The sequence below is a fragment of the Lasiosphaeria miniovina genome (assembly GCF_030549165.1).
Source record: "Lasiosphaeria miniovina strain SMH2392-1A chromosome Unknown B0T26scaffold_4, whole genome shotgun sequence".
NCBI classification, from domain to species: domain Eukaryota; kingdom Fungi; phylum Ascomycota; class Sordariomycetes; order Sordariales; family Lasiosphaeriaceae; genus Lasiosphaeria; species Lasiosphaeria miniovina.
In genome coordinates, this window is record NW_026848223.1 from 192587 (window position 1) to 218319 (window position 25733).

Consider the following 25733-nt stretch of genomic DNA (forward strand, 5'->3'; position numbering starts at 1 on the left):
GAAAATCGAGCACAAAGTAAACAAGCCGAAAGAAACCTCTCCAATGCGCAGGAAAGCTTCCTAGCCGACTGGTGCCTCAATGAGGAGGCTGCAGGCAGGGCTCCTAGCCGTCGTCAGGTGCAGAGATTCGCTCAAGCTATACTCAATGAGGCCGGCACGAAAAAGACCATTGGGGAGCGATATGTGGACCGCTTCCTACGCCGCAACCCGGCGGTAAAGATGAAGAATTCAACCTTGTTGGAATCCTCTCGAGTCTGCGGATCTACTCGTGAAGCTTATGAAGCTTTCTTCAAGCGCCTGGCCTTCCAAATCAAGGATAAAAAGGTCATCCCGGCCAACATCGCTAACATGGATGAGCACGGCATGCAGGAGCTCGAGACCCGGGCCGGAAAGGTCATAGGAAGCTCCCTGACGAACCGAACCTACGTGAAAAGCTCTGATGCAACAACCTGGGTTTCAGTTATCGAATGCGGCACTGCTGAGGGCGTTCGTTTGAAGCCCGTGATCATATTTACCGGGGCCAGTCTTCAAGGACAACACTTTCCTGATAACTTCAACCTGACGAAGGAATTCCGGGAATGGAAGTACGATTACTCAATTACAGGCTGGAGCAACGCCAGTATTGCGCTGAAATGGCTCAAAGAGGTCTACCTGATCCAAACAAAGCCCCAAAGGCCGGGCGAATGGCGTATACTGGTCCTTGACGAACATTCGAGCCATATGAACGAAAAATTCATGTTAGCGGCCTTCCAAAATAAGGTCCAGTTCGTCTATTTCCCTTCTCATACATCGCACAAGTCTCAGCCTCTCGATCGCTCGGTCTTTTCACCTTTAAAGACCTATTTTAGGGAAAATACCAAGGCCCTCGCGAGCTTCACATCGTCAGCTCCTGTCAACAAGGTTCGGTTCCTTTACTGCTACAGAGATGCCTCGGGTAAAGGCATGAGTGCCCGTAACATCATGTCGGGCTTCAGTAAAACCGGGATTTGGCCCTTCAACCCGGCTTGTTTACTTGATGACCCTGAGGCGGTCAAGGACAATGAGGCACTCCCGGCCCGGCCTTCAACACCGCCGCCGACGGCCCCGAACGACGATGACAGGCTCTTCAAAACACCGCACGGCAGTCAGGACATCAAGAAGTACCAGGACAGTATTCGGAATGCCCTCAGTCCGGCTCAGCGGCGTGTGCGGGCCTTGTTTACTAGGTCGGGAGGTCCCTGGATCTGAAGAATACAGAGATCGCGTCTTTGAAGGCACAAATTACGCATCTCACAACCGAATTAGAGGCTTCAAAGCCTCGCACGCGTAAGAGGGTATATGAAGATGGAAATGAGCGATTTGCACGTATAGAGGACATCGCCAAGGCACAAAAAGCTAGTCAAATACCCCCAAAGCGGAAAAAAACGGCTCGGGCAGAAAGCCAGCCACATGCAGTCGAAGAAGCCCGGGAAATAATCGCCCGTGGGCTCGAACAATATAGACAGGCCGAAGAAGAGGATTGAGTATTTTTTTGCTAGTTATTTTGTGTAGAAATGGATAATTTGCGCCCGTGGAGTGGGTGTGGGCATGGCGTGGGCCAATTTCGTTGTGGGGCGATTTCTTTGTTGGGTCGCCACGTCTAAGAAGGAAGGTGGAAGTGGCCTACGGCCACTTATTTAGGTTCGGTGGCCCTGCGCCCCTTCGCCTCCACAGCCACATGTGGCTGTTTCCGCCTCCACCGCCACATCTGTGGCTGACTAGCGCGTTGTTCCAACGAGGACCAGGAACACCAAAAGGGGCGGCGGCAGGACGACATGCAGTTGGCCTGGTAGGACAAGCGGTGGTCAGAGGCGGCGTGGTGGGGAGGGTACCAGGGCGAGGCGTACTTAGCATTAGGCAAATGAGAGAGTTGAGGCAACCCGTCGGGTTGTGGCAACGCGTCTCTAGAAAAGCAAAGTGCAAGCCAAGAGGCGGCGACGCGACTCACTCGAGAGCTCATACTCGTCCATGGCCACGCTGCGCAAAGCTATCACAAGATGGCCGCGCAAGTCCATCCAGGACTCCAGTTGGCGGCAAGCAGACATAACGTTACACGTCGAGTCTTGAAGATTTTATGTTCAATTCGGAGCATCAGCAGACGAGGTCTTCCGGATAGCTCCGATACTATATAATAACCAGGGCTGCGACCTCTCGTCTCGGGCACGACTCTACCCCCCTCGGCCAGATACTATTATATTTTTCGTTGGCCCCCCCCCCCCCCCCCCCCCTCCTTCTCCCCTTGTCCGTTAGGCTTGGCACCTAATGACGGATGGAGAGAGCGGGAGAGCCCTGACACACAACGCAGCCTATGAGGTGCCTCTGAGCGTCGAGACAATCCCGCGAGACCATTATATAGGCAAGCACCGTATACGAGTTCCGCACCCAACCTCGAGAAACAAATAATAGCAATCCGAGCCGAATCAAGCTCGAGCAAACTGCCCAATCAACATCCCAACCGACATCAAGGGCCAGTCCTAGTTCGCGTCCATCAACGCCTTGACTTCGGGCAGCGCCAGCAGGCCGACAAGCGGGATCTTGTTCAAGGCACGATACGATTTCGGCCCCCTTGCGCAGACTCAGCACCTCCTTCTCGCGCGCAATCTCGTTCTCGATCTCCAGCCGGCGCTTCTTGGACGCCATCTCCTGCTCCCGCCGTTTGTGCGCGAGCTCGTTCTCCTCGGCCCGGTGGCTTTCGCGGAGCTCTTTCCACGCCTGCCACTCCTGCAGGATGAGGATGAGCGGCGTGGCGGTGACCGGACCGCTCAGCAGCTAGTTGATTAGGATGAGAGATGTCAGCGATGGTTTAGTCGGACGACATGGGGTCTGCTGTAAGCCTGATTGAGAGACTATAGGCTATCCGCTCACTTCCACCCTTCTTCCTATCGGTAGTTGTTTTCCGGCTCCTCCTCGCCTCAGCATCTCCTCCACCTTGACGTCGTATCCATCCATTTGTAACCATCCATTCCGAGATGCGGCGAAGAACCTCAGTGTCTGTGAGATGAGTGTCGTTGAATCCAGGCGTGTCGATAATGCTACCCCCGAAGCCGTTGATGTCGAAGGGAATCGCCTCCACGCTCGCCGTGCACGAGTTGAGGCCGTGTCATACCTTGGCTTGTTTGCTGTCAGGGCTGAGGAGCAGGTTGATGAACTAATTACTATCCGAGAAGCTTTCCAGCAGTAGTTGTCCTCTGGTGCATGTATCGTGACACAGCCGAGTTAGCCAGTAGAGTTTGGTATGTACACACACTGCTCTTTCCTGAACCGGTAGGGCCCATGATATTAGTATATCGGGGTTAAAGTGTTAGTTGAAACCCTCGCCTAGTGGGGGTAACGGGAGATGCATATGCGATCAGCTGAACATCCGCCTCTGGTACCTCCTCCCATACGTTCCCTGAGGTGCCTTCGGGGAATGCTCCGGGACCGGACTGTACTTTCGAGTGGCGGGGCTGCAATGGCCGCTGAAATTGTCCATGTTAGTTAATTTAGTTAATTAGGTAAGTTGCTGATGAGCTAGCTGGCCGGGTTGGTATATCCGCAGGGGGCGAGTAACTAGTTACTTGCAGAAGGATGGCCTGTCAGCCATTGAAACGCTTTCGCCTAGTAGACTTTTATCCCACCCTTTTGATCCCATTCAGAGCATTCTGAGGCTCAATGCTGCCGAGAATCTGGTGGTGGCGGTGCCGTTTCGGTGGTGGCAGTGTCGGCTTGGCGGTGACAGTGGGATACAGCCCGGAGCCTTGCACTCCTGTCAGGTAAGCTGTTGCTAGTTTCAACGAGACTCATCACCTAGCAGTACGTAGCAGTAGTTATCCACTAGCCTGATATCCATACAGAATCTGGTACTCGGAGGTATCTCAGCACGTCTCCTCCTACACACTATCACACGTCTATCTCCAGTTGAACATATTCAGAAGTGGTGGTATGAGCCGAAGGAGACGGGATTGTTAACAACAGGTCATCTGTACACCTGTCGACTAGACTAACGGTTGACTAGACTAACTGTGGTAATTATGATTCTGGCATGGATTATCAATGTGTTGTTATATGCATCTCGCCAGATCTCTGCAAGCCCACCTAGAAACACACAACCTCTTTACTCCTCAACTACGGTTCTCTCCTCGACTCCAGAAAGCGATAGGAGATCAATATCCTTCAACTGCTTCGCCGCGAGCTTGGCCGAATACTTCTCAAGCCTGACCTTGAGGAGGCCCATGTCCCCCTCGAGCTTTTTAGTCGCCTGCCTGAAATACGCCTTGACATACTCTGGGGTCAAGACGAGGTCACTAGAGACCTGAGACCGTAGCTGTTGCACCCTTTCAAGAAAGACTGCGTCATCTCCGCCCTCGGCTTCGGTCGAGATGACCAGCAGGCCGAGGAGGTAGGCTGCACATTCCTCCAACGTCTTTTGGACGTCGAGGAGGACGACGGATGCTGTTGACATTGATTTCGGGTCAGCGCATCAATTCATACGCTCCCTGCTGCTCTCTTGGCCATGCTTACGGTTGTTCTGTTGGCTCTCCATCCACTCGGCTCCCTTCTTGGCCCCCATTGATCCAAATGCTAGGCCGGCGGCACTCGCTGCGGCCCCAATGATGCCGACCGGGCCAAACAACGACGCAACGCCAAAGTACACTAGGCCGCCGGCGCCGATGGCCGTTGCTGCGGTGGCCCCCGCAATGACCAGGGTGGGCAGAATGTCCCTTAGCTCGTCGTCCGACACGGCGAGCGTGGCACGAAAGAGGGGCATCGTAGTCTGCATCAGATTGCCAAAGGCGTTGATGGTGATGGCAAGGTCGTCGGGTGTTGGCTTCTCTATCTCTGTTTTGTGTAAGCAAGGTGGGCAACCCATTGCACCCACAGTGGTAATGGAAAACGTGCTTACTTTCTAGAAGCTTCAAAGTCTCAATTCCACGGACCGACTCCCTCAGGTAAGCGTCGGAAGCCAATGCGAGCCTTGCTTGAATTACCGTCGAGTGGAGTTTCAAGATCTTCGGCTCCAACTAAAACATGCGGCTCAAATTAATCGACTAAGCAAACGGCTAGGCCCCAGATTCATCACCACGGCCCAATTAATTACCCGCGGGCACTTTACATAGTACATACCTCTTTTTTCACATCGGTTGCGAATCCCTTCGCAGCCCTCACAAAATGGCAAGCATTAGCAATGCCGATCCTAATGGTCTGTGCAGCGGCTTCCAGCGATGCCCGGTCCTCGCCCGAGACGTGCCCGTACACGGCGGCGCCGGCCCTGACGACGCCCCCGTCGAACGCGATGCCGTTGAACTTCTCGACCTGCTGGGTGAGCTGCTCGATCTGGCTCGCGCAACGCGCTACCATGGAGGCGGCGTTGTGCATCCCTACCATGCTAATAATACGGGACGACGAAACGCAGTTATTTAGCACCTGTACTTTGTGTCAGTTCGGACCATGGCTTGCTTGCTTGCTTACACGGTGTGAATGAATCTCGTCGAGTTCCTGGCCAAGAAACCGTCTCGTTCAGCTTCCAGCTCCTTCGACAGCTTCGTGTTGATGCAGTACTGGCTGACTATGCCCGCGCTAAAGCACCGCATGAATGTCCTGTCCGTGACCGTCTGGTCGCCCTCGCACGACGGGGCGAAGAAGAACCCGGCGCTGGGGTTGAGTGACCGCAGGTGGGCAGCGAGTCGGGGGCTGAGGAGTTTCTCGGAGAGCAGGAGGAGCTGTTCGGTTGATGTCGGCGACTCGGGCGCATCGGAGTGGACGAGGTACAGCTGTTGTATGGCGTATCGGTTAGTAACTACCTGTAGTCTAGGTCTTAGAAGCGTGGCGGCATCGCCGGAGGGTCGGGGGGGGAAGGGTCAGTCCAGTGCGAACCTCGAGCTTGAATGTCCCGCCGCTGGAGCCCTTGCACGTTTTGAATCTTTGGTATCGCCAGCCCGTGCCCTGCACCTCTTCAGTGATGGACTCTTTCAGGTGAGCCGTGTACTCCTTGACCATCTGCTGCTCTTTGACATGCCCGCTGAAGCCGCCCTCCCAAGCGACTATCCGAGCTGTGATGCGGGGAGGGCGTCCGATGGAGGATGCCATGGTCGCACACAGTTCTAGCCCGCAACAGCCGAGCAATTGGCCAACTTGGTAGCGCTGAAGAAGGCGGTCTTCATCCGAGGCCGAGCCGTTGTCGTTGTCGTCGCAACAAGGCCCAGCAACCAAAGTCAGGGGCAGAAACAAGCCTAGCAATTCGGATTGCAGTAGCACTCTTGCAAGAGCGGTCAATTCCCGTGGGAGAAAACACCGCACCTGGAGCGGCGACGAGGCTCTGAAGGCCACAGGCTTCTAGAACATCGCAGATCAGCTGTTCGCCGTTCGCCGCTCGGTGGCTTTTCCTGCCCCGCTTCACTGTGCATCTGTGGTCAGCCGCACAGCGGCCAGATCTAGACTTCAAGACTCAATCGCCCGCTCAACAAAATCGCTCAAGATTCGAGAAACCTGGTGAAATAGGAAATAAGAGTGATGAGAATTTTCCTGGGGTTAGCCTCTTCGTCTCTGAGTCGGTTTTGCTCGAGTTATTGTTGTTTGAACATTTCAGGGGTATTTTGGTGCATGTCCAGCTTTTTTGGGTCTCGGGGTCGCAAGCAATCAGGGAGGGTGGGTTGAAGTGATCGGGGATTGATGGTTGTTGGTTAGGGGAATTTAGCGTCGCCGCCAGCTACGTTCCTTCCCCAATTCACACCACACCACATCACACACGCATGTGCGGCAATCAACTCCCCCGACTAAACTGCTCGTCCCCAGATGGCAACAAACGACGTCTTAGATGATGACCCGGGCAACACGAACGGCGTCTTAGATGATGGCCCGGGCAACACGAACGGCTCGGACTCGGACCACGGCGCGGCTTCCATCAATCGGATACGGCTCGACGCACAGAGGCGCTCCGCGCACCACTCCCTTAGCGAGTATCTGGTCATCCGGCGCAGGATCTTGTCACGACGCGCGCCCACCACTCAACCGCCGTCCGAGGAGTCCGACGCGCGATGGATCCGCAAGTTGATTCGCGACACCATGAGCACGAGCTCGGGAGGACGCAGGGCGGGCAGCGCGTCTGGTATGTTACTAAGTCCCAGCCCACGGTTTCGGGACAATGATCAATTAGAAATCCATCCACCTTCTCATCATCTCTGCGCGCTCTCTCAGGACCAACAGAGGAGCTGGTAAGCGACGTCTGGGAGCTCATAGTAGTGCGGGACCAGCTGGCCTCGGACCTAATCATGCTGGGCTTAATGCTGGATCGGGTTTCGGAGCGATCGAAAACCGCTGCGACTAGGTCCCTGGTTTATCCTGGCGCCACGTAAGTTTGATATGTCTGGACCCCATTGCCACCTAATCCTCAGTGGCCCATTTGCCTGAGCAAACTAGATTCCAACTCAAAAGGTCGCTTGCTGACTTGTCTGCCAGAATGTTGCTGGGACTGCTCCTCCCGCCGGCAGGCCAGGCGGATTTCTGGTATCGTTACGTTCGAGGTGCAGTCTGGGCAGTCTTCGGTCTATGCGCAGTTTGCAGCTGTTTGCATGGATTGAGAACAGCACTCGCCGTTTGGCTCCGGAGGCTGGTGTCTGTTGTGCAGGAGGGCGCAGAGAACGAGCTAATACCCCAGTTCGAGTTGGGCCCATTGGCAAGCAGTTTGTCGTTTTGGGGCTGGTCGATATTACAATTCAGCCCGAGCCATCTATTTGGCTAGTGATGTTTACGGCTTGTGTCTCGGGGGGTCTTTGTGCAAGTGCCAATCAAGAAACATCAGTCCTTGGTGATAATCTCCATTTTTGCGTTCGAGTTGGAATAAAATTAAGCATTCCACCATCGCCAACCGAAATGGGAACTTCCCATGCATGGGTAATCTCTGTATACTGCTTAGTTCGCAACCCTAGTATATGTCAGAATCACTGCATTTAGGCTATAAACCGGAAATGAGGCTTTGCGGGGCCAAGGACTTGAATGAAATGCCAAATAATACACCGAACTTTGTAATAACAGTACCACAAATAAACGCAATGGACTTGCCTAATGGCAACCGGGCTCGAATTAATCTCTTGTCGACTTTGCCCGGCCCATCTAGACAGCTGCTCAATTTTCACACATCCTCGTGTCGGCCTTGGCACCTAGAACAAGCACGCAGTTGGCGAGGCAATCGTGTTATGCCTCGTGCTAGAAACGGCCGAGTTAGCCCAGGGCTGTTTCTGGAGAAAACATTCATCCTCCGATGCAGTAGTTAGGCCTTGGTTAGTGCGGGATGGCTATTGGTGGTCTGCTCGAGCTGCGCCTCTGGGTCTAAGGCAGGTGTCATTGCTTTCCAGGTCATATTTGGGTTCGGACTTATCAAGTGGAAATTCCACCATTCGTGTGGGGGTAAAATCTTGACGAATGGAAGAGCGACAGCTGCCTGGTTCTGCTGTTCGGACGGCTGAAGCTTTATCACGGAATACTTCTCGGAGTCGGTCAAGGAATAGGCCAGTCCTCTCTCTCTTGACTGGCCATTAGAGATAATTACTCCTCGTGGCCACTGTTGCTGTCTGTCTTCCTCGCAAATACACCTGACTTTAACAGAAAAGCACCAGCCCATTTATTTTGAAGATTAATATCTTCACAGACACGCTAATAACCACCTAGCCATCGCCAAAGCTGAAAGCAAGCCAGTGCACTCTTGCCATCATAGGACGAGATAACACGATTATCAAATCTCATCCAATTACACCATTCAACTCTTAAAGCATAGATCTAGCTTGTGAAAAGGATGTCTGTGCACATTGTCCATTGTCCATTGTCCATTCTCCTAATTATCTAAACTTCTCTAGTAAAGGGCAAGAATCCGTTCCTGATTCCCACACACCACTGCCGCGTCTCACTGGACCGAGAGACAAAGCAAGAAACGCCACAGAAGATCATAAACTAGGCTCTACAAGCAAGCCCTCAAATGTGGGTGGGCAAGTACTAATTATATTTTCCATCACGGAAAGTTGGCGATTCTCATTGTCTCAACTCGATTCCGTAGACACCCAGAACACTGCTAATTCGGTTTCAACCAACTTCAGTTGCTTCCCCGACGGCATCTTAGCAAGTGCTTGAGAAAAAGGCGGCGAGGGGTGGTGTGGTCGGCCCGGGTTGACGAGAGCAAGATTTAGAGACGCAACAGTTGAACGGAGTGCTATTAACTTAGTTGCGAGCCCGCCCCATGGGGCGGGAAAAGAAAAGGGAAGAGAAGAGAATAAACGAAAGGAAGATAACGAAAGAGTCACGCAAGAAACCGATCTAACACTTCATGACCACCTTGGATGATATCAAAAGAAGGAAAACAAAAGCCAATCAGATATCCCCAAAGGGGATGAAAAAGAACCCGTTACTGGTTCCCACACGCCACTGCCGTGTCCTACTGGACTCGCACTGAACTTACCCCTTCTCTCGCTCCACTCTGTGTCCTGCCAGCCTTGTGTCTTCGATTCCTACCTAGATTTCCCAGCGGCCCCAGTGGACCGCGCTCGACCAGAATAACCTGTTTACTTTGCTAGCCCTGCGCGCCCTGCTGCTTGACCTGCACGCCCCGCTGGCCCTGCTGGCCCTGCTGGCCATGAGTGAATCGTTTGGGTTGCACGGGCTGCACTGGCTGTGCGGGCTTGTTGGACTGCACGTTCGGCTGTTTGGGCTGCACACTCTGCTGCTTGAACTGGGCGCTCTGCTGGGCGCTCTGCTGGGCGCTCTGCTGGCCTTGCTAACCATAAATGACTTGCTTAGGCTGCTGGCCTTATTGGCTATGCGTGGACTGCCAGTGCTGCTCGAGCTGTATACTCTGCTGCTTGTCCTGCGTGGCCTGGTTGCCCTGCGTGTCCCGATCATTCTGTCCGCCCTGTCCACCCTGACCACCATGATCACCCTGCCCACCTTGATCACCCTGCCCACCTTAATCACCCTGCCCACCTTGATCACCCTGCCTGCCCACCCTGATCACCTGGCTGTTCTAGTTCACTTAGCTCGGGCTTCTTGATGGAAGTCAGAACGTAGCTAATCTCGTCCATCGCCGCTTGCTTGTATTTCTTCATGACCTCTTCCACGGGTTCGAAGACATTGATGGGACCGGCTTCATTCTTCCTGAGACGGATGACGCGCTGCTCCCCAACCTTTTCCCAGTAGCTCTCGGCGCGGACGTACGGCAGCGAGTCTGGGAAGGTGACCGGTACCACGGCGAGCACGTCGAACATGTGGATCTTAGCCAATGTCTGGGTCTCTTTGGCAAATGCATCCGCCTGATTCAACGACTCCATGTCGCCAGCCTTCCGGAAGATGCCTTCCAGTTCAGTCCTGGAAAAGTCCCAGGGACACGCTCGAAGGACTTCATTTTTTACCACCTTGGCTTTGGCGCACTCGGTTGGAAACAACCACGTGGGTATCGCTCTCGTCTTGACGATCTCCTCAAGCCGCATGGCCGAATCCAAATCCATGAGATCGTTATAATTGTTGAGGAAGATGTTGGCGTCGGCGAACCAGGTGCGCGCCATGGCCATGATGGCTTTGGGCTTGAGACTAGTCTCTTCGAGGATGCGAACCATCTCGGTGAACGGCCCCCCGCCTAGGATCAGGCTTGGGTTGCTAGCGATGTGCCCGTCGCCTCTGCAGAGCGTGATCAGGTCCTCGAGGGGTTTCAAGATGTCGCCTGGCTTCACGTAGCCCAGGTCTTTGGCCAGCCTGTCGGCTGTCTTCTCCATGACGGACAGCATGTTTCTCTCGCGCTCTTTTCCCCGCTGATGCACGTACTGGTGGGCCTCATTGCGTTCTGCGGTGGTACATGCGTAGAGAAAGTCGTTGACGTGAGTTGGGTGGTGGATGCCGGGGATGATAGTATTCATCGACTTGCGGTCCCAGTAGAAGGTGTACCGGTCGCGGGTGTGACCCTTGCTTGAGAACTTGAGGGCAAAGCGGAGCGCCGACAGGGCCATATAGAGGGGGATGTGTGTTCTGGTGTGCTTGTCCTTCTGGAATGTTGTGTCTCGTCTGAAGTAGTCTCGGAACTCCCTACCCCCCAGCTTCGCGAAGATATTCTTGGCGTCCTTGTTGAGCACGTTGAGCATGTACTTATTGCCACCGATATCCTTTTGCATGAACTCTCTAAAGAGCTCGCCGAAGTTGGGAACGCGCAGATCTAGCACGCGTGGCGAGAGGACGATGTGGATGTGGGCGTTTGGGACGCGGACGAGGGCCCACAGGCTCACCCAAATATTGTCCAAGTCGACGGGGTCGACGCAGAGAATGACATTTTTGATGGTTCCGAGCTGGTCGTGGACGGCTCGGAGCTCCTTCGCATCCCAGACCGGGACGTCCTTCACATCCGGGACATCCTTCACATCCGAGACGTCATTCGCATCCTGGGCGTCCTTGGCATCTGGGGCATCCATCACATCCGTGGCGTTTATCGCATCCGTGGCGCTCATATCGCAAAGGCGGCGCGAGATGCGCGGTTGAAGAAAAGTCGTAGGCGGAGCTGAAAACTATCGCGATTTTAGATTTGAGTCGTCGCGATCTGTGCGAAGAGCGGGGTCGTGCTCTATTTGTGAGAGCTGGCTAAGTCGGCAAGGTGGGTAGGTAGGTACCCAAGACTGCTTTAGGTGATTGAGGGAAGCAGTGGATGGCGCAGTTGACTCCCTTCGCATACGAACCCCAAATTTCTATGTCTTCTTGGGTCTGCCTTGTATCGTCGTGCAGCCATACGCGTTGTTTCTGAAGAGCCTTGATCCACTACGGCAGTTTGGAGCCTCGAATGTAGCGTCGGACGTCCTCACATGATGACGGCTGCCTGAAGAGGATAGTGGGCTGTGCATTGACCCACATTTCCCGCGATGGTGATTGGCTGCAAGGCCCCCAACCCGTTGGGCTGGGGTGCCTTTTCTTTCATCGTGCACTCTTCAAACTGTGCAAGCTGCAAACGGACAGTGATAACCACGGCGGAGCACAAACACAAGCGCCTGCCCAGCTACAACGGTATGGAATAGGTCGTCACAGCATCAGCGCTAGTCACAGGCAGATGCACTGCATAATTCTGCATTCGTGGTGTCGCGGTGACTAGTCAGTGGTCACCTTCCAGACTTCCTGCCACCTGGGTAATCTTGGAAAGAGCGGCTGTGGCCGCAGCTTCTCATCTCTCAAACCACCACTCGTCATTCCTTGATCTCACATGCTTTTGTGGAGCCTCATGACAGACCCCAAGGCCAACTAGGTTAGTGCCGTATCGGCTAGGTGAGGCGCCGAGAGTAATGCGAGTTTGAAATCGGAAGGCGCCTCCTGGATCACGAAGCCTGCGGTCACCCGCCGACAATGTTTGGTGGTTGCTCCTGCCCAAGGTGGACTTATAAATTGGCCCAGCGCAGCAGGAACCAACCAACAATGAAGAGTGCAAGGGAAGTTCAAGTTTTGCACGCGCCCTGGGTGGATGTGCCCACTGGGGCCATGACCATCGGCCGACGTTTATTGCTCTTCTGACAGAGCATGACGCCACACGCCGTGCGTCAGTAAGAGAACCGGCGGTCATGTTTCCCAAGGGCAGCTGCGGGCATGATGGTGTTTGCTTCGCCGTCGGTAAGTAGGCCGTCGACTTGCCTATCCGCTCATTACCTACCTGAACAGAGGCTAACGCCCCCGGGTTCTCATTTGGCCTCTCTGGCAAGCGAGCTGTCTCGGAAAACCAGAGCTAAAGCATCATTCCGGAACGCGGGCGGTTATGGGCCCATGGCCTCCTTGAAAAATGTCACTGGCTCATTGCACGCCATGAAACTTGTCTTTCAAGTGCCGAACCTACCCGTCGTGATTTGTCTGCTCGCTGTGTTATCATTGGTGTGCTTGAATTACCCGCTGCGAACAGAAACAGGGCAAGACGGCACCGGCGACTACTCTGCTGAAATCTATTCCGGAGGGCGCTTGAGGCTTCTAGGTCAACTCTATGTCCAAGCCTATGTCTAAGGTTTTTACAGGTCCCAGCGAAGACTGGGGACGGTATGCTAAGCGCGGTGTGTAGTCTACTGCACCTCACTCCCCAGCTCTGACTCATCTGCATCGGAGGCATAGCCTAGGAAACCGGCCACCCTCCGCAGAATTCTCGCCGTTACGACAGAGAGCCCAAGACTCGCACCCCACCCATTAGGGGAAGCTGCACTGTCTGCATCGCTGTCATCATGGCCATCGGTCGCATCGACTGTGATCCTGTGGCCCTCGAACCACGGGTGCGCCAGAACCTCATCAAGAGTGGCGCGGTCCTGTGGCATCCACGCAAACATACGACGCAGCAGGTCTGCAAGCTGCGCGATGTTGTCCAAGTTCATACAGTAGTCGTAAACAACGTCACCTCCATCCTCGCGTTCAACCTCGCCTTCATCGGTGCCACTGGTATCGGCAGTCTCAGCCGGGAATCGTAACTCCCTCCGCAGGATCGCCTCAAGCGTGTCTTCGGTACCCCATTCCTTGACACGCCTCTCTCTCGTCTTGTCAACCGACTCGTTCGTCCTGCTCACCGGAATCCTCTCATCATCCCTCACCTTCGTGCCACAGTCCTCAAACGCGTGCCTTACCGTATTCGTCGCATCAAGGTACCGCTCCCACCCGGGACGGTACACGGCAGGCAGCGGGCCGAGGTAGCTCTCGAGCCACGGCATCATGGTTTTTAGGCCAAAAAAGTCAGAGAACGGTAGCGCACCGCTGACCGTGACAAACAGCGTTGCCGCAAGCGACCACACATCACTGGCAAACCCGAGCTGGCCTTTGGCGAATATGTCTTCAGGTGCACCGTACGCCGCGGGGATACCCGTGCTGGCGTTTTTGATGTCGACGCCCGACGTTTCTGGAGAAAAGGACACACCGAAGTCGATTACGGCTATTGTCGTCGAGATGTACCGCCGTGCCCGCTCGTCGTCCATGTATAACCCGGCTGGCTGCACAAGATATTTTGGCACATGTGGGCCGAGTGTCTCGTCGAATTCCTCCATGTATTCGTCCTCGGCTTCGTTGTGGCCATGATTGTGATCGTGGTCATGATCGTGATCGTGATCGCTATAGTCTCCCTCGTCTAGTTCACCACCTTCATACTCGTTAGGGGCATGTCCTTCGTATTCATAGCCACCATAGTATTCCCCATTCTCGTCGTGGAGCAGCGACTTGGACACCGCCAACAAGACAGGCTCCCCGAAGAGTTCGACCAGCGCATCCTCACTCAGGCAGTCGATATCGTCAGTGGTGCGAAGTAGGATATTCCCGGGCCAAAAGTCGCCATGGCACAGCCCCATGCGATGCAGGGAATTCATGGCCTCGACAAGCTGGAGACACAAGTCCTTGATGGCATGCGGCGCCCGCACTGCTCTGAAATGGTCGGCCGCGTTATCGATCGATGGCCCCAGCACCGGCAGCACGCTGCACAGATGTGACCCGTTTGGACCGTGCACCTGGAAGTGCTCAAGCGGAACAGCCAGGTGGCGCCGCCACAGCTGCTCGGCCAATCTGCCCGTGTCTGTTTCTGTGTCGGTACAGCGGCAGCAGTAAACAGCCGCGCCGCGGCTAGGTCGGCGCAGTCGTCGTGCGAGGCGTCAGCCGTGTGAATTTTGATGGCGCGCCAGTTGTTGCGGATGATATCACGGCAGAGCTATACTGTCGCCTGGCCGCCGCACCTGAGCTTGTGCACTACCCGGAAGCGGTCGTCAAGCACGTCGCCTAAGAGCACTGGGTGGAATCCGCCTAGCCTGTACAAGTTAGGGTCCTCGGCCACGTCAATACCGGCGAAGTACGTGTACTCTGGCTCCTGCGTGAACTGCTGATTGTGGTCCATGTTGGGTGAGGTGTTGGTTGCAATGGCAACTGAGTTGGGAGTTGTTTAGTGACTGCGTAAATATTTGACAGATTCCGGGATCGACTCGCCCAAGTACGCAACGCTGGAGAGGCTCCTCGAGAATGGAAAAACGGCCATCCCTCTATTACATGTCCTTTCTGGCTTTATTCAGACATGTTGCTTTGACTCTAACGGGAGAAGGCGACAAAGACACAACCTCGGCACTGACGGTTCGCTCACTGTCTTTATCTGTCAGCAAAGCAGCCCATCGAGGACTAAGAAAATGTACTCTCAACCGCCCCACCGAGTTCCAAAATAGCAACTTCATACTGCGAGGTGCTGGCTTGAGGTGCGTTCGGTCTTCAGGTTTGAGATTTAATGCTTCATCTCGCTTCAGACGCGTTTCTCCAACACAAAGGACAGCGTGATTGGATCATGCTAAATATAGGCGCATCGCAAAGTCAGTGGTTGTCTCTTGAGTTCTTTGTGTCCCGATACCATGCCGATCCAGATGGTGTTAAATACCTGTATGTCTCACCGATGAGACAGACGGCAGTGTTGTGAGGACTTGCGTTTGATTCTAATCGACTTACTACGTTGCTGGCCAACATCTTGTTTCACTTTTGGTTAAAATGCCTGTAGTATATGCACGCCCCTTCCGGAGAGAGAGGCCGAGGTACGTTTCCGGGACCACGCCGTCAACATCGGGCATCTGTCCTCCGCGAACCCAAACTGGTAGATGGCCAAAGGAGTACCACCGCACGGGTTCGGGAACCTACGGAGACCCTTGGGTAAGTTGAACAATGAACACTACCCCAGGGCACATGCACAATGTTGGCTAACACTTTGTTTCGGCAGGTTATATGGGGCGTCCCTCACGACGTGCTGGACCACTTGACGGGCGGAGACGACGACCTCAAGGAGGCCATGATCCAAGGCACCAACCGCGTGTGCCGGGCCGAGGCGATCGCGCAGGGGTTCCGGTGCATCGTGGTGCGAGGCTCGGCGCACGCGACGTACACGGTGCGGCACACCAAGACGCGGGCCATCACGGGCCACCATCGAGGCGTCGACGACAAGGTCACTGTGTTCATGGGCAACTCGTGGTCCGCCTGCCAGACCGAGGGCCACGTCTACGTGCTCGCCGACACCCGCGGTGTGCCCCTCGGCCGCCTCCGCAGCCCCGGCGACCGCGTCCTCGTCGCCCCCAACTGCAAGCCCTGCGTGTCCGAGTACTGGCTCATGAAGGCCGTCTGCGAGCGGCCCTCTTCTAGCCCTAACGCGTGTCCCAGGAGGAAACGCTGATGATTAATTATTACTGGTAATGTCAATTTTGAGTTTTGGGATAATTACACGCTAATCACTGAGTGACGTGAATTTGTTTGCCAAGTCTCATTGAGAGGCGCTAGACAAATGAAATGAGCAGGTTTATTGCCTGATCCATGATGATATAACACGTCCGCCTTCGCTATTACAGATATAACCCTCCGTGAGCGACCAACTTCATGGTGGCCCGTGGATGCTTGTTAGGCCCAATTGTTGGAGGCAATTATAAGACAACATCATGGAGCATTAAAGGGGGGGGGTCCATATGCTCACTTGCATAGAAGACACTCGTGATATATGCTTTTGCTGAATGTTGTGAGTCTGTTCGCCTATTACAATCTATAATTCCCAGTTCCAAAAGACTCTAATTACAACAAACTTGAGGACTGACATCCCTGGACCCAGAAGCATTTCTCAGACAGCCCAAACCACCTTGGCTAATCACACCACCAGATCAAAAGAACTTGTCGAGGAACACCTGGATGCGCAGCGCCGTCACGGGCGCCGAGTAGCTCAGCTGCATGACGTGCCCGGTAAACGGAATCGCCGTATACTCGAACTTGGCCACATTCGGAAACACGGCCGAGTGAACATTGGCGAGGATGGTGTTGCACGCAGCAACCGGCGTGGCGCAGAAGTAGTTATCGTTGACGCCGGTAGCAACCAGCACAGGGTTCACATAAGCAGGCGCAGGCCCCAGGATCTGGGCGCCGATCAACTCGCCGACCGACGTTGTGGCCTGCACCGCGACGTCGGCGCGCGCCACAGCCGGGTCAAACGAGCCCGCCGGCCCGTAGAAGCCCGCGATGAAGGTCGTCCCGTTCACAGACACCAGCTCCCCGAGCGGCTGCCCGGCGTACTGCGTCGGGCGCAGAACTGCGGCTGGACCGAGTTTGTTCTCGGCAAACTTGACCAGGTTCGGTGTCTGGCTGTACCCCGTGAGGACCGACGCGTCCGCGTCCGACGGGTACCGCGCTGCGAGACCCTGTCCGAGCATGGAGCCGTGCGAGTGGCCGACCTGTTTTGGGAGTGTCAGCAAATGTCCTCAAAATAGGGGGGGGGGGGGGGGGGGAAGGGGGTTCGCCTACGTAGGCAATCTTGCTGAACCCGCGGTCGAGGGCGTTTCTCTCGGTGTTGCCGCGGATGGCGGCGATGATCTGGTGGATAATCTCAATGCTGAGCGACGGCTGCACGACGTCGACCGGGTCGGGGCGCTGCGGGTTGGACCCGTGGCCCAGGCGGTCGATGGCCAGTGTGTGGTAGCCCGCGAGGTTGGCAAACGCCTGGTAGTCGTACAGGGCGCCCTGGCCCACGCCGCTCCAGAAGCTCTTGTCGTAGAGGGAGCCGTGCACCAGGAACTGCAGCACGCCGCCGCCGGGCCGTGTGGTGACGGTCGGCTTGCAGTAGACGCCGTTGATGATCCAGTCGCCGCTGACGGTCTGCGTGCCGTTGGTCGGCACGCCCGTCGAGAGCGCCTGGCCGAGGAACGCGAGGATGGCCGTGGCGTTTTTTGGGTCGGGGGGCGAGACGAACTTGACGTTTTGCGCCGTGGCTGAGACGATGAATTGCACGTTGGAGCATTTGCTGGATGCCTTCTGCGCCGATTCGCGCGGCGCGACGGATGGCGCGGCTGCTGCTGCTGACAGCGTGGCACCGAGGGACAGCAGAGCTGTGGCGAGACCGAGAATAACCATTGCGGACTCGTGGACGGGGGTTTGAGCGAGGGGGTGTTTGTTCTGGACAGGGCAGGCTTGTTTTTTCTGTCTTGACCTGGTGGTTATCAAGCTGAGGAGTGCAGTTATGTCCGAGGAATAACGAGGGCACTCGAGCTTTATAGGTGCCAGTGTGCCGAGTATACATCACGGCCAAGCTGTGTTCAATTTGTCTTACAGTTATCTCGAACCACAAATCTCGGACCACCCGGATACGGATGCACTCCGACTACGTCAAGGCACGGAGAAATTAGTCAAAGTTGCCGATTTTGGTTATAGATTTAGGCCAATGTTTACTTGGACCTCGCTCAATGTGACAATGACGACGAATCGAGGCGCAGCCCCGATCTCCCGAGTTCGGCGACGTCGAGGTAGCATCAGACAGACTATTTGTCAAGGTGGAGACGGCACGAGGGTCGCCAGAGCCGGCTCTGCGGCATGGCCCCAAAGTGCTCGGTGGTCCACGGGTTTAGTCAGACCGCAACGAATTGTCTCTGCCAATTATTGGCTATCCGCCATCCAGCATACGCGGTACGCTAGCGGGAAAGTAAATACGCAGGGTACGGGATTACGCTGTACGCCGCGGGGGGCCATCTCCGAGGCGTGCGTGCTTGCGTACACGCAGCTCGTGTGAGCGGGCCGCTATATTACCCCGAGCGAGAACAATAAGATGACGCCCGGCCGATCGCAGCAGTAGCAGCAGCAGCAGGCCGCGTTCGGTCCCGTTCAACTGAAAAGTCTGCGTCCTCTCGACCTCCCTGGAAGCCAATTGGAGGAAACCAGCTCAGGCGTTGAAATGGAATATTTGGGCCGCCTCTCGGACTCCGGGGGCTTGGCCAGAGGGTCCTTATTAAATGCTCTTGCTTGAGGCGGTTGTCTGGGAGGCAACCGAGAGGCACTGCCGACGGCCAAGCTCTCTCGTGACAAATCCCCTGAGTGAATTGGCACTTGACTCAGTCTCAATATTCACGGTTGAAGAATTGTCTGGAGGAATCAATAGGAGCGGATCTCAGTGGGTTTCAACTGTCCGCTCTGCGCTGCGTTGTTATAATTTCAGGATGTGGCTTACGAGGAAGGAGATGCAGAGTCAGCACATGGTGCAGGCCTGGTGTTGTCATTCTGTTTGTTTCATTTGACTGTGCACTTGTCCCGTGTCAACATTATGTGGCTGGTCACACAAGAGGATGGGGCAAGTAGGATGCCGGAACAAGAGGATGGGGCAAGTAGGAGGCCGGAACGATCCAACGTGCAACAATTTCACAGGTCCAAGGAACAGAGTCTCGGATTGTCTGCGCACTTCGAGCTAAGCCATTTGGCACGTATTTGTCGGACTTGCCCGTTTGAGAGGTGAGAGTGGCGAACTGTGAAAGAGCTCAAGATCGTCAGCGCCAGCATAGCATAGCTGCGGTGGGAGCCAGAAGAAGAAACCTGTTTGCATCTGCCCGAGGACCACCTTGCAAAGTCGGAAAAGCTGATGGCTCGCAGCCCGAGACGTTGTGTTCTATCCTTTGAATCGAGAAACTCCATCACCACTACACTACCTTGGCTACCTGGCCTAGTCTAGGTTAGGTATACACGAACGATTGGGCAGTGAGCGTGACAGAGCTTTCCGTTCACGACACTTTCTCCACAATCCCACCTGTTCGGCCCTTGATTATAGTAGACATCTTCCATGGTAGTACACTCCTCAACACACCACACCCAAAAAAGAACGCAGAAATCCTCTCCTCTAAACACCTCCCCATCCCACCGTGCCTGCTGCAGCTGCCGCACCTGCCGCACCTGCCGCATAGTAAGCGGGCCAGCCTACATCCGTCGCGGGAGGGATTCGCCGAGAAAAAAGACTCACATCTATTTTGGCGCCGGGGAGACCATGCTATAATGATGGCGAAAGAGATGCAAAAGTCAGCAGGCCGCGAGACATCAACACCAGGCAAAGGAACCAGACCAGAAATGGAGAGGAGAGGGGGGTGGGGGGACGTACAAGCTCTTGATCTGTTGATTCACGGCAGTTCCGGGGCTTGTGAAGCAGTACGGCTTGCGCTGGGGAGGCGACTTGAGGCCCTTGCAATCGCCCTCGCTGAACGTGGTGACGGCCCACGGGAGCGCGGCGAGGTCCCTGTTGATCTCAAGGGACCCGAATTGGCCCCCCGGCGCGGTGAAGCATAGGTTTTCGCTGCCTCCGTAGCTGTGGTCACGCAACACCGTCAGTTTTGGTTCTGCCATGTCATGTCTCGTCTTGTCATGTGAGAATAAGGAGGGTGGGATGGATGGATGGATGGATGGGCTGCTACGTACGGCTGTCCCTTCATGGGAGGGTCGGTGGTGATAGTATCGCTTTTGTGGTCGCAAACCCCACCAGGAGTACTGTCTGTTTCGACACACACCAGATCAGTAATTGCACCTCTCTCGGCCACCCATGGATGCTCGGAGAAGTCGGCTAGACCGGGACTGGGGAGAAGAAGGACGCACAGAATCGGAAGAAGAATTGAAAGTGGTCGCGCTTGTTAAGGGCGTCCACATCGCTAGTGCCTACGGAGCGGTCCTCAACGGGCGCGGCGGCGGCAAGGCCGAACATGGCGGCGAGAGCCACGGTGAAGATTCGGACGAGAACCATTTTGGAAGTAGGCTGGTAGTTTAATTTAGTTTGATTGCTTTGATTTGAGTGGAGTCGGTCGGTTCTCGGTCGGTTGGTTATCGGCGATAGAAGGCGGTTGTCGGTCGGTTGGATGTCGGCGATAGAAGGCGATGAAGGCGAAGAGTGAGTGCTGATGATGGCGGCAAAAAACATTTCCTCCTCTGGGAATCCTGCAAAATTTATAGTCCATGATCTCTCAGTTCTCGCATGTATCACGGCCGTCCGTGTATTCCACTAGGGCCGACCGAGATTCGGACATGCATCCGCCCGTCTAAAGTCAACCCGTCTGAAGTCGATTATCCTGAGGGAGGTTTCTTTGGGTGTGAAACATTGTTCACCCGGGGGCCTGCGTGTTACATAGCAGTGAAAGAGCCGATGTGTGCCTGGCATGCCATGTCCAATGCTGCAGAAATGCGTGTCAATGAGCTGGCTGGCGCCGCTGGAAACCAGCAATCACAACGTGGTGGGCATGGCCGCTGGCCGCCGGGGCGGGGAGGCGGCGGGATAGCTTGGCAGCCGAGACTTTGTTTCATAAACAGAACATGGTGCAGGAAACTGCGGAGTTCAGTTGGGTTCTGTCGGGTTGACAGGGTGGCAGGTCAAAAATGTCCATTGTATATAGACCGTGTCTGTCGCACAATCTGGCCGACAGGCAAGGACCACTTCGTGAACCGGGCACACCTCATTTCCAGACCATCATCTTGCTAGAAAAGGTTCTGTGCCAGGACCACACGGCGGACACGCGCAGAGCATTGGCGCGCCAAGGACCAACTGCAGTACCGCCGGCCCCCAACATGGTCTCCCCACGCACAGCCCAGATGCCAACCAACAAACATTGGGCGACCAACAACCCACAAAAACGCCGCCGGAATTTTCAATTACGCGGAAAAAGTGGCCATTCCGTCCGCGGAAGAATCAACGAAATAACCTCGGTGCGCCTGAAAGTGGCCCACGAGTCGTACAAGGAGCCGTTTTCTTCGTCGCCTGGCGTTTCAAAACCAAACGGCCTCCCTTCCGTCGCCGTCCACAGGGCCTGTCGTGGCGGCTGATTCTGGTTTCTCTCGATTACAGAAGCACGGCCATCCCAACAACGGACGCAATCCAAAGCAGCAAGCCCCACCCGCCGCCCCCGTCGCCGCCTGGCAGGGCCATGCGCGGGGCGCCGGATCCGGGGCCTGTGGTGGTGCTGGACTGCGCTGCCGTTGTGGCGGTGGTCTGCGCCGATCCCGTCGTGTCCGGCTTCGCCGTTGTTTCCAGCGTCGTCTGCGCTGTGCCTGTTGTTGTTTTTGTCGCGGTTCCCGTCGTCTTTGTCTTGGTCTTCGACTCGGTGGACGAGGGGCTGCCCGAGCCGTCGCGCTTCTCCGAGCATGACAGGAAGCCGTTCCCGCTGGCGCCCGAGTGCGTCATGGCGCCGACGTAGACGCACGAGTTGTTGAGGTCGGGGTTGAAGACGACGCGGTCGGCGCCGGGAGCGCCTTGATTGCGCGCGAAAGCGAGTTCTCAGCCCGACTCCTTCACTTTCTCGCCTTCTTTGCGAGAACATCAAACACGCGTGAAGAGAGATCACGGCGACTTACCTCCGGCGTAGATGCCGTTCAGCACGATGGGGAATTCAAAGTAGGGGCTGGCAGCCGCAAACACGAGCTTCTCGTAGTTATTGAACTTGTGGGGATACGAAGACCTCCCAATGGGCGTGTTGGCCTTTTGCAGGCGACAGCCCTCGGCAACGGCCGCGTCAACCTGCTGCTTAGTCCAGACAGTCGTCGAGCATTTGATTGAGGCCAGCCCGTCCGTTCCCACAGCGGCGGCTGCTGCTGCAACGAGCCATACGGCATGGCACAGGAGCAACTGCAGGCTGACGGCGTAGGTCGGCATCCTGTCGATTTTGGAGTTGATGTCGATGATGATGATGATGTCGACGATGATGGTGATGATGATGATGTCGATGATGATGATGATGCCACCTTGGATGCAAAGCTTGCTCCGCGGTTTGGCGACAAAGGAAACAGGATGCGGGGACAATCCAGCTCAGCCGCCCCGAGTTAAATAAACGGCGCGTCCGTCGTGGAAATTGGAAAAAAACTTTGTCGCGCCAAGCCAGAGGCAGCCTCTTTTTTTCAGCTGGCTTGCAAGCTCGAACGCCAAGAGAGCCTAGAAGCCCGCCTAGTCCGGACTTAACGGTTTATGAAGTGCTCTAGCCTGCAGCCACACTGCACTGTGTGCATACGGATACCTAGTATCCGGACCCAAGGTAATACTCAGGTAAGGGGGGTAATAAGATAGATGGTGAGCCGCTCCGTCGTCGATGGCGGCCGGCCATGTCTCAGTCCAGTCGGTGTGATGTGATGCTGTGTGCAGGTCTTGCCTGGGCTTTGGTCTTGATGCATGATTGAAAGCTGCAGATTTGAGCTCAACTCTGCTTGGGATGGTCGGCTGTCTTGGTAGTAGACATTTCCCCCTCCCCACTGCAGTATTCCCCACTGCAGTATTCCCCACTGCAGTATTGTGGGGAGCAAGCAAGGGGCTCGTTCCTCATTGGCCTAAGCAGCAGCAGGGCGGCCCCAATGACGTGTCGTAGCTTCCTGCGCAGTGCGAAGCTTGGAACTGAACTGCGAGGAGGGGCACCGAGCTATTTTATTTCTCCCGCAGCGCTCGCCCTCTTTGCGCTAGATTTCACGGCAACCACAAGTGCGGAACCGTGCTTCATCCCGGGTTCCTAGCACAACTGGCAAGTTGATCTAAAGGTACGGTAACCAATTCTATTCAACTCTCCACTGCTTTCAGTTTCTAGCTTCGGGCTGCGATAGAAGCTAGATAGAGTTTCCAGCTAGGTTCCGTGTCACTTGCTTGATGCACGATCGATCTGATTCCCACCCAACCACAATTCCATTCCACATCCATGCACTGAACCACGGCAACCCCACGGTCCACCCCACGATACACTCACCTTCCACAGTCCGTCATCCCGCAAATCCGTCATCCGCAAATCTGTCATCCCGCAAATTGTCATCCCGCAAATCTGTCATCCCGCAAATCCGTCATCCCGCAACCGCAACTTCATCCACATTCCACTCACCCACCCTTGCCTCTCTTCTCTTTTGTCGGTTGCGCTTCACCGGCTCAGCGAGTGCCAAAAGCGGGCTCTTGACTTGATGTGTCTTGATTGTTTGGTGGTGGTTCGCCCTTCATTACCTACCCTGCACGCTCACTCATACCTTGCCCAGTCCTGGTCCAGAACTGATAGTTCTCGAATATTTGGCTGACTTGAGCCTGGAGCGTCGGCGTCCCAGAATTCAACCGTCAAGATGAGCGCACCGGATCCGTTCCGCACCGAGTGCCTCGCCCGAGATGTTATCAACAATCTCGTCAACAAGCCCGCCGCCGAGGGAGACGCCGTCGTGGCTGCCGTGACCGAGTTCTCCAAACAGGTCAAGGCTGCCGCTGCCGTTTCCTCGTTGGCACTAGCCGACTATGTCTGGACCATTTTTCGTGTCGTCTTCGACATTGCCGCCGCCACGCCGGCCGAGCGCCAGGGCCCGCTGGTCGACTTTCTCGTGCAGCTACGCAAAGCCCCCGTCACGGGTGCCGACGACCAGCCGCTCACCTACGAGGGCGGCCTCGTCTGGACAGATCTGCCCACCTTTGGCTGGGTGGCGCGCGAGTACTTTAACTATGGTATGGTCCAGCGAAAGATCAAGTGATCCAAGCAACCCCCTCTCACTTCGTCGTCTTGTTTTTTTCCCGGGGTCCAGAACTAAAACTTCGAATCATCACTGATAGGTGCGCCCTTGGACTTACAAGCAGATTTGGATCTCGATCAGGCAAAAACCCTGTCGCTCGGGAACCAGCTCGCGTTCATGGCCAAGCTGACGGCCATCGCCGGCGCCGACAAGCCAAAGGACGCCTTCGACTTCGCCCTGTTCGCGCTGTGGTCACTGCGCACCGCCTTTGAAGAGGCTCCCCCGGCCGGCCAGAGCGCCGCCAGCAAGGTCAAGCTCGCCGAACTTGCTGCCGTCTGGGTCCGCTTTGCCAGCGACGCCCTACACACGATGTGCGAGGAGAACCGCCCCTTCGTCGCCAACCAGGGCGCCCCGGGCGACAAGTACAAAGACCGCAAGTGGAAGGGCTTCAACCAGGAGCGCTGGGGGATTTGGCTGGAGGGTCTGAAGGCGGCAGGCATAGAGCTTTAGATGGCATCGCTGGGATGCGAAGAAGGGGCGGGGCGCTCGATTGGATCCACCACCTTGGTCACCTTGGTCACCTTGGTCACCTTTTTCTTATGAGCTCAGGAGCTGTGAATGGGACAGCCTTGCAAAGCGTCGCGCGAGTCTCTCGTGGTGGTTTGTTGCGAAGTTCGTTTTGCTGCTCTGAGTCCGTGTTCCCATTGATGATTGCGTGACTTGCAGTTTGGGTCTCGAAACTCAACAACCCAGGTCTAGGACGCGTAACTGGGTGGTTTCAGGCGACAGGCGACAGGTGACAGGTGACAGGCCGCCGAGATGCGCTCCCCGGTTCTGATTTCTGAGTCCTGACAACAACTTGCTGCTTGGCGCAAAATCACGTCACTATATTCCGGCAGCAGCAGAGGCCAAGCTTGCTGGGCCTGATAATCGAAAGAGGCGGCGACAGGGGAACCAGGGGCGGAGACGGACACGGCCACGGATTCTTCCTTTGGGACCTTCCAGTGCAGATCTTGTGAGTTTACCATGTCAGGATGGGAGGATTGCTCGCGCCCCAATCCCGAATCCCGTCAGCCCTGCCACTTGGCCTCTCTGGGTTTGGGGCAGAAGCGATTATTATACTCTGGATGGAAAAAAGACGGCTCTCGATATCGGGCTGCCGATCGCCGAGCTTCAGACACGCCTTGGTTTGGGCCCGCGTGGGTGGGACCGAGACTGTGACGTTGGGCCCTCGAGGAGGAGGCGAAGCTCGGCAAACAGGATAGCCCTATAGTCGGCAACCATTCTTGGCGGCATCTGTGGGTGCTGACCGCCCTGTCAGAACTCAGATTCAGCGGGCCCCTGCGGTGACCTTGCGGCGCACCGGATTGCGTGCGAAGAGATACATGACGCGTGTGAGATTTTAGAGGATTTTAATGCGCAATCGGCAGCGTTGAGAGCAGCGACAGACACCGATGCAGAGCAGCGACAGACATCGATGCAGAGCATCATAAACAAACGACAAATTCCGCGCTCGCAAACAAATCAACAAT

At 55.6% G+C, this 25733-nt stretch overlaps 9 protein-coding genes across 9 annotated transcripts; 3 read left to right on the forward strand and 6 right to left on the reverse strand.

The window, feature by feature from the left end:
* Positions 1 to 3954: 3954 nt before the first annotated feature.
* B0T26DRAFT_267226 (uncharacterized protein) lies at positions 3955 to 5593 on the reverse strand. Its single transcript, XM_060434078.1, has 4 exons — positions 5122 to 5593; positions 4901 to 5018; positions 4519 to 4836; positions 3955 to 4449 (listed from the first exon to the last, which is right to left on the reverse strand). Exons 1-4 carry the CDS (start codon positions 5380 to 5382, stop codon positions 4112 to 4114), a joined length of 1035 nt encoding a protein of 344 aa, XP_060295588.1. The 5' UTR covers positions 5383 to 5593; the 3' UTR covers positions 3955 to 4111.
* A 1053-nt stretch (positions 5594 to 6646) lies between these two features.
* B0T26DRAFT_267241 (uncharacterized protein) lies at positions 6647 to 7740 on the forward strand. Its single transcript, XM_060434079.1, has 2 exons — positions 6647 to 7102; positions 7453 to 7740. The coding sequence occupies exons 1-2, from the start codon at positions 6790 to 6792 to the stop codon at positions 7572 to 7574; spliced, it is 435 nt and encodes a 144-aa protein (XP_060295589.1). The 5' UTR covers positions 6647 to 6789; the 3' UTR covers positions 7575 to 7740.
* A 1406-nt stretch (positions 7741 to 9146) lies between these two features.
* B0T26DRAFT_802126 (uncharacterized protein) lies at positions 9147 to 11786 on the reverse strand. Its single transcript, XM_060447044.1, has 3 exons — positions 10013 to 11786; positions 9928 to 9977; positions 9147 to 9757 (listed from the first exon to the last, which is right to left on the reverse strand). Exons 1-3 carry the CDS (start codon positions 11469 to 11471, stop codon positions 9554 to 9556), a joined length of 1713 nt encoding a protein of 570 aa, XP_060295590.1. The 5' UTR covers positions 11472 to 11786; the 3' UTR covers positions 9147 to 9553.
* A 1263-nt stretch (positions 11787 to 13049) lies between these two features.
* On the reverse strand, positions 13050 to 14845 carry B0T26DRAFT_774096 (kinase-like domain-containing protein; the record flags this gene model as incomplete). Its single annotated transcript, XM_060446581.1, has 2 exons — positions 13050 to 14577; positions 14688 to 14845. The coding sequence occupies 2 exons, from the start codon at positions 14843 to 14845 to the stop codon at positions 13050 to 13052; spliced, it is 1686 nt and encodes a 561-aa protein (XP_060295591.1).
* A 632-nt stretch (positions 14846 to 15477) lies between these two features.
* On the forward strand, positions 15478 to 16150 carry B0T26DRAFT_750945 (uncharacterized protein; the record flags this gene model as incomplete). Its single annotated transcript, XM_060445302.1, has 3 exons — positions 15478 to 15521; positions 15585 to 15636; positions 15704 to 16150. The coding sequence occupies 3 exons, from the start codon at positions 15478 to 15480 to the stop codon at positions 16148 to 16150; spliced, it is 543 nt and encodes a 180-aa protein (XP_060295592.1).
* A 322-nt stretch (positions 16151 to 16472) lies between these two features.
* B0T26DRAFT_871458 (uncharacterized protein) lies at positions 16473 to 17865 on the reverse strand (the record flags this gene model as incomplete). Its single annotated transcript, XM_060447928.1, has 2 exons — positions 16473 to 17189; positions 17260 to 17865. The coding sequence occupies 2 exons, from the start codon at positions 17863 to 17865 to the stop codon at positions 16626 to 16628; spliced, it is 1170 nt and encodes a 389-aa protein (XP_060295593.1). The 3' UTR covers positions 16473 to 16625.
* A 1869-nt stretch (positions 17866 to 19734) lies between these two features.
* On the reverse strand, positions 19735 to 20500 carry B0T26DRAFT_750947 (uncharacterized protein; the record flags this gene model as incomplete). Its single annotated transcript, XM_060445303.1, has 4 exons — positions 19735 to 19759; positions 19868 to 20071; positions 20182 to 20254; positions 20356 to 20500. 4 exons carry the CDS (start codon positions 20498 to 20500, stop codon positions 19735 to 19737), a joined length of 447 nt encoding a protein of 148 aa, XP_060295594.1.
* Positions 20501 to 21736: 1236 nt separating this feature from the next.
* B0T26DRAFT_605184 (Ribonuclease/ribotoxin) lies at positions 21737 to 22345 on the reverse strand (the record flags this gene model as incomplete). The annotated part of the gene is made up of 2 exons (XM_060435808.1): positions 21737 to 21996; positions 22099 to 22345. Coding segments are annotated over 2 exons (507 nt in total), but the record flags the coding sequence as incomplete, so codon positions are not given.
* A 1481-nt stretch (positions 22346 to 23826) lies between these two features.
* Positions 23827 to 24711, forward strand: B0T26DRAFT_644747 (uncharacterized protein; the record flags this gene model as incomplete). The annotated part of the gene is made up of 2 exons (XM_060437655.1): positions 23827 to 24196; positions 24323 to 24711. The coding sequence occupies 2 exons, from the start codon at positions 23827 to 23829 to the stop codon at positions 24709 to 24711; spliced, it is 759 nt and encodes a 252-aa protein (XP_060295596.1).
* Positions 24712 to 25733: the final 1022 nt, after the last annotated feature.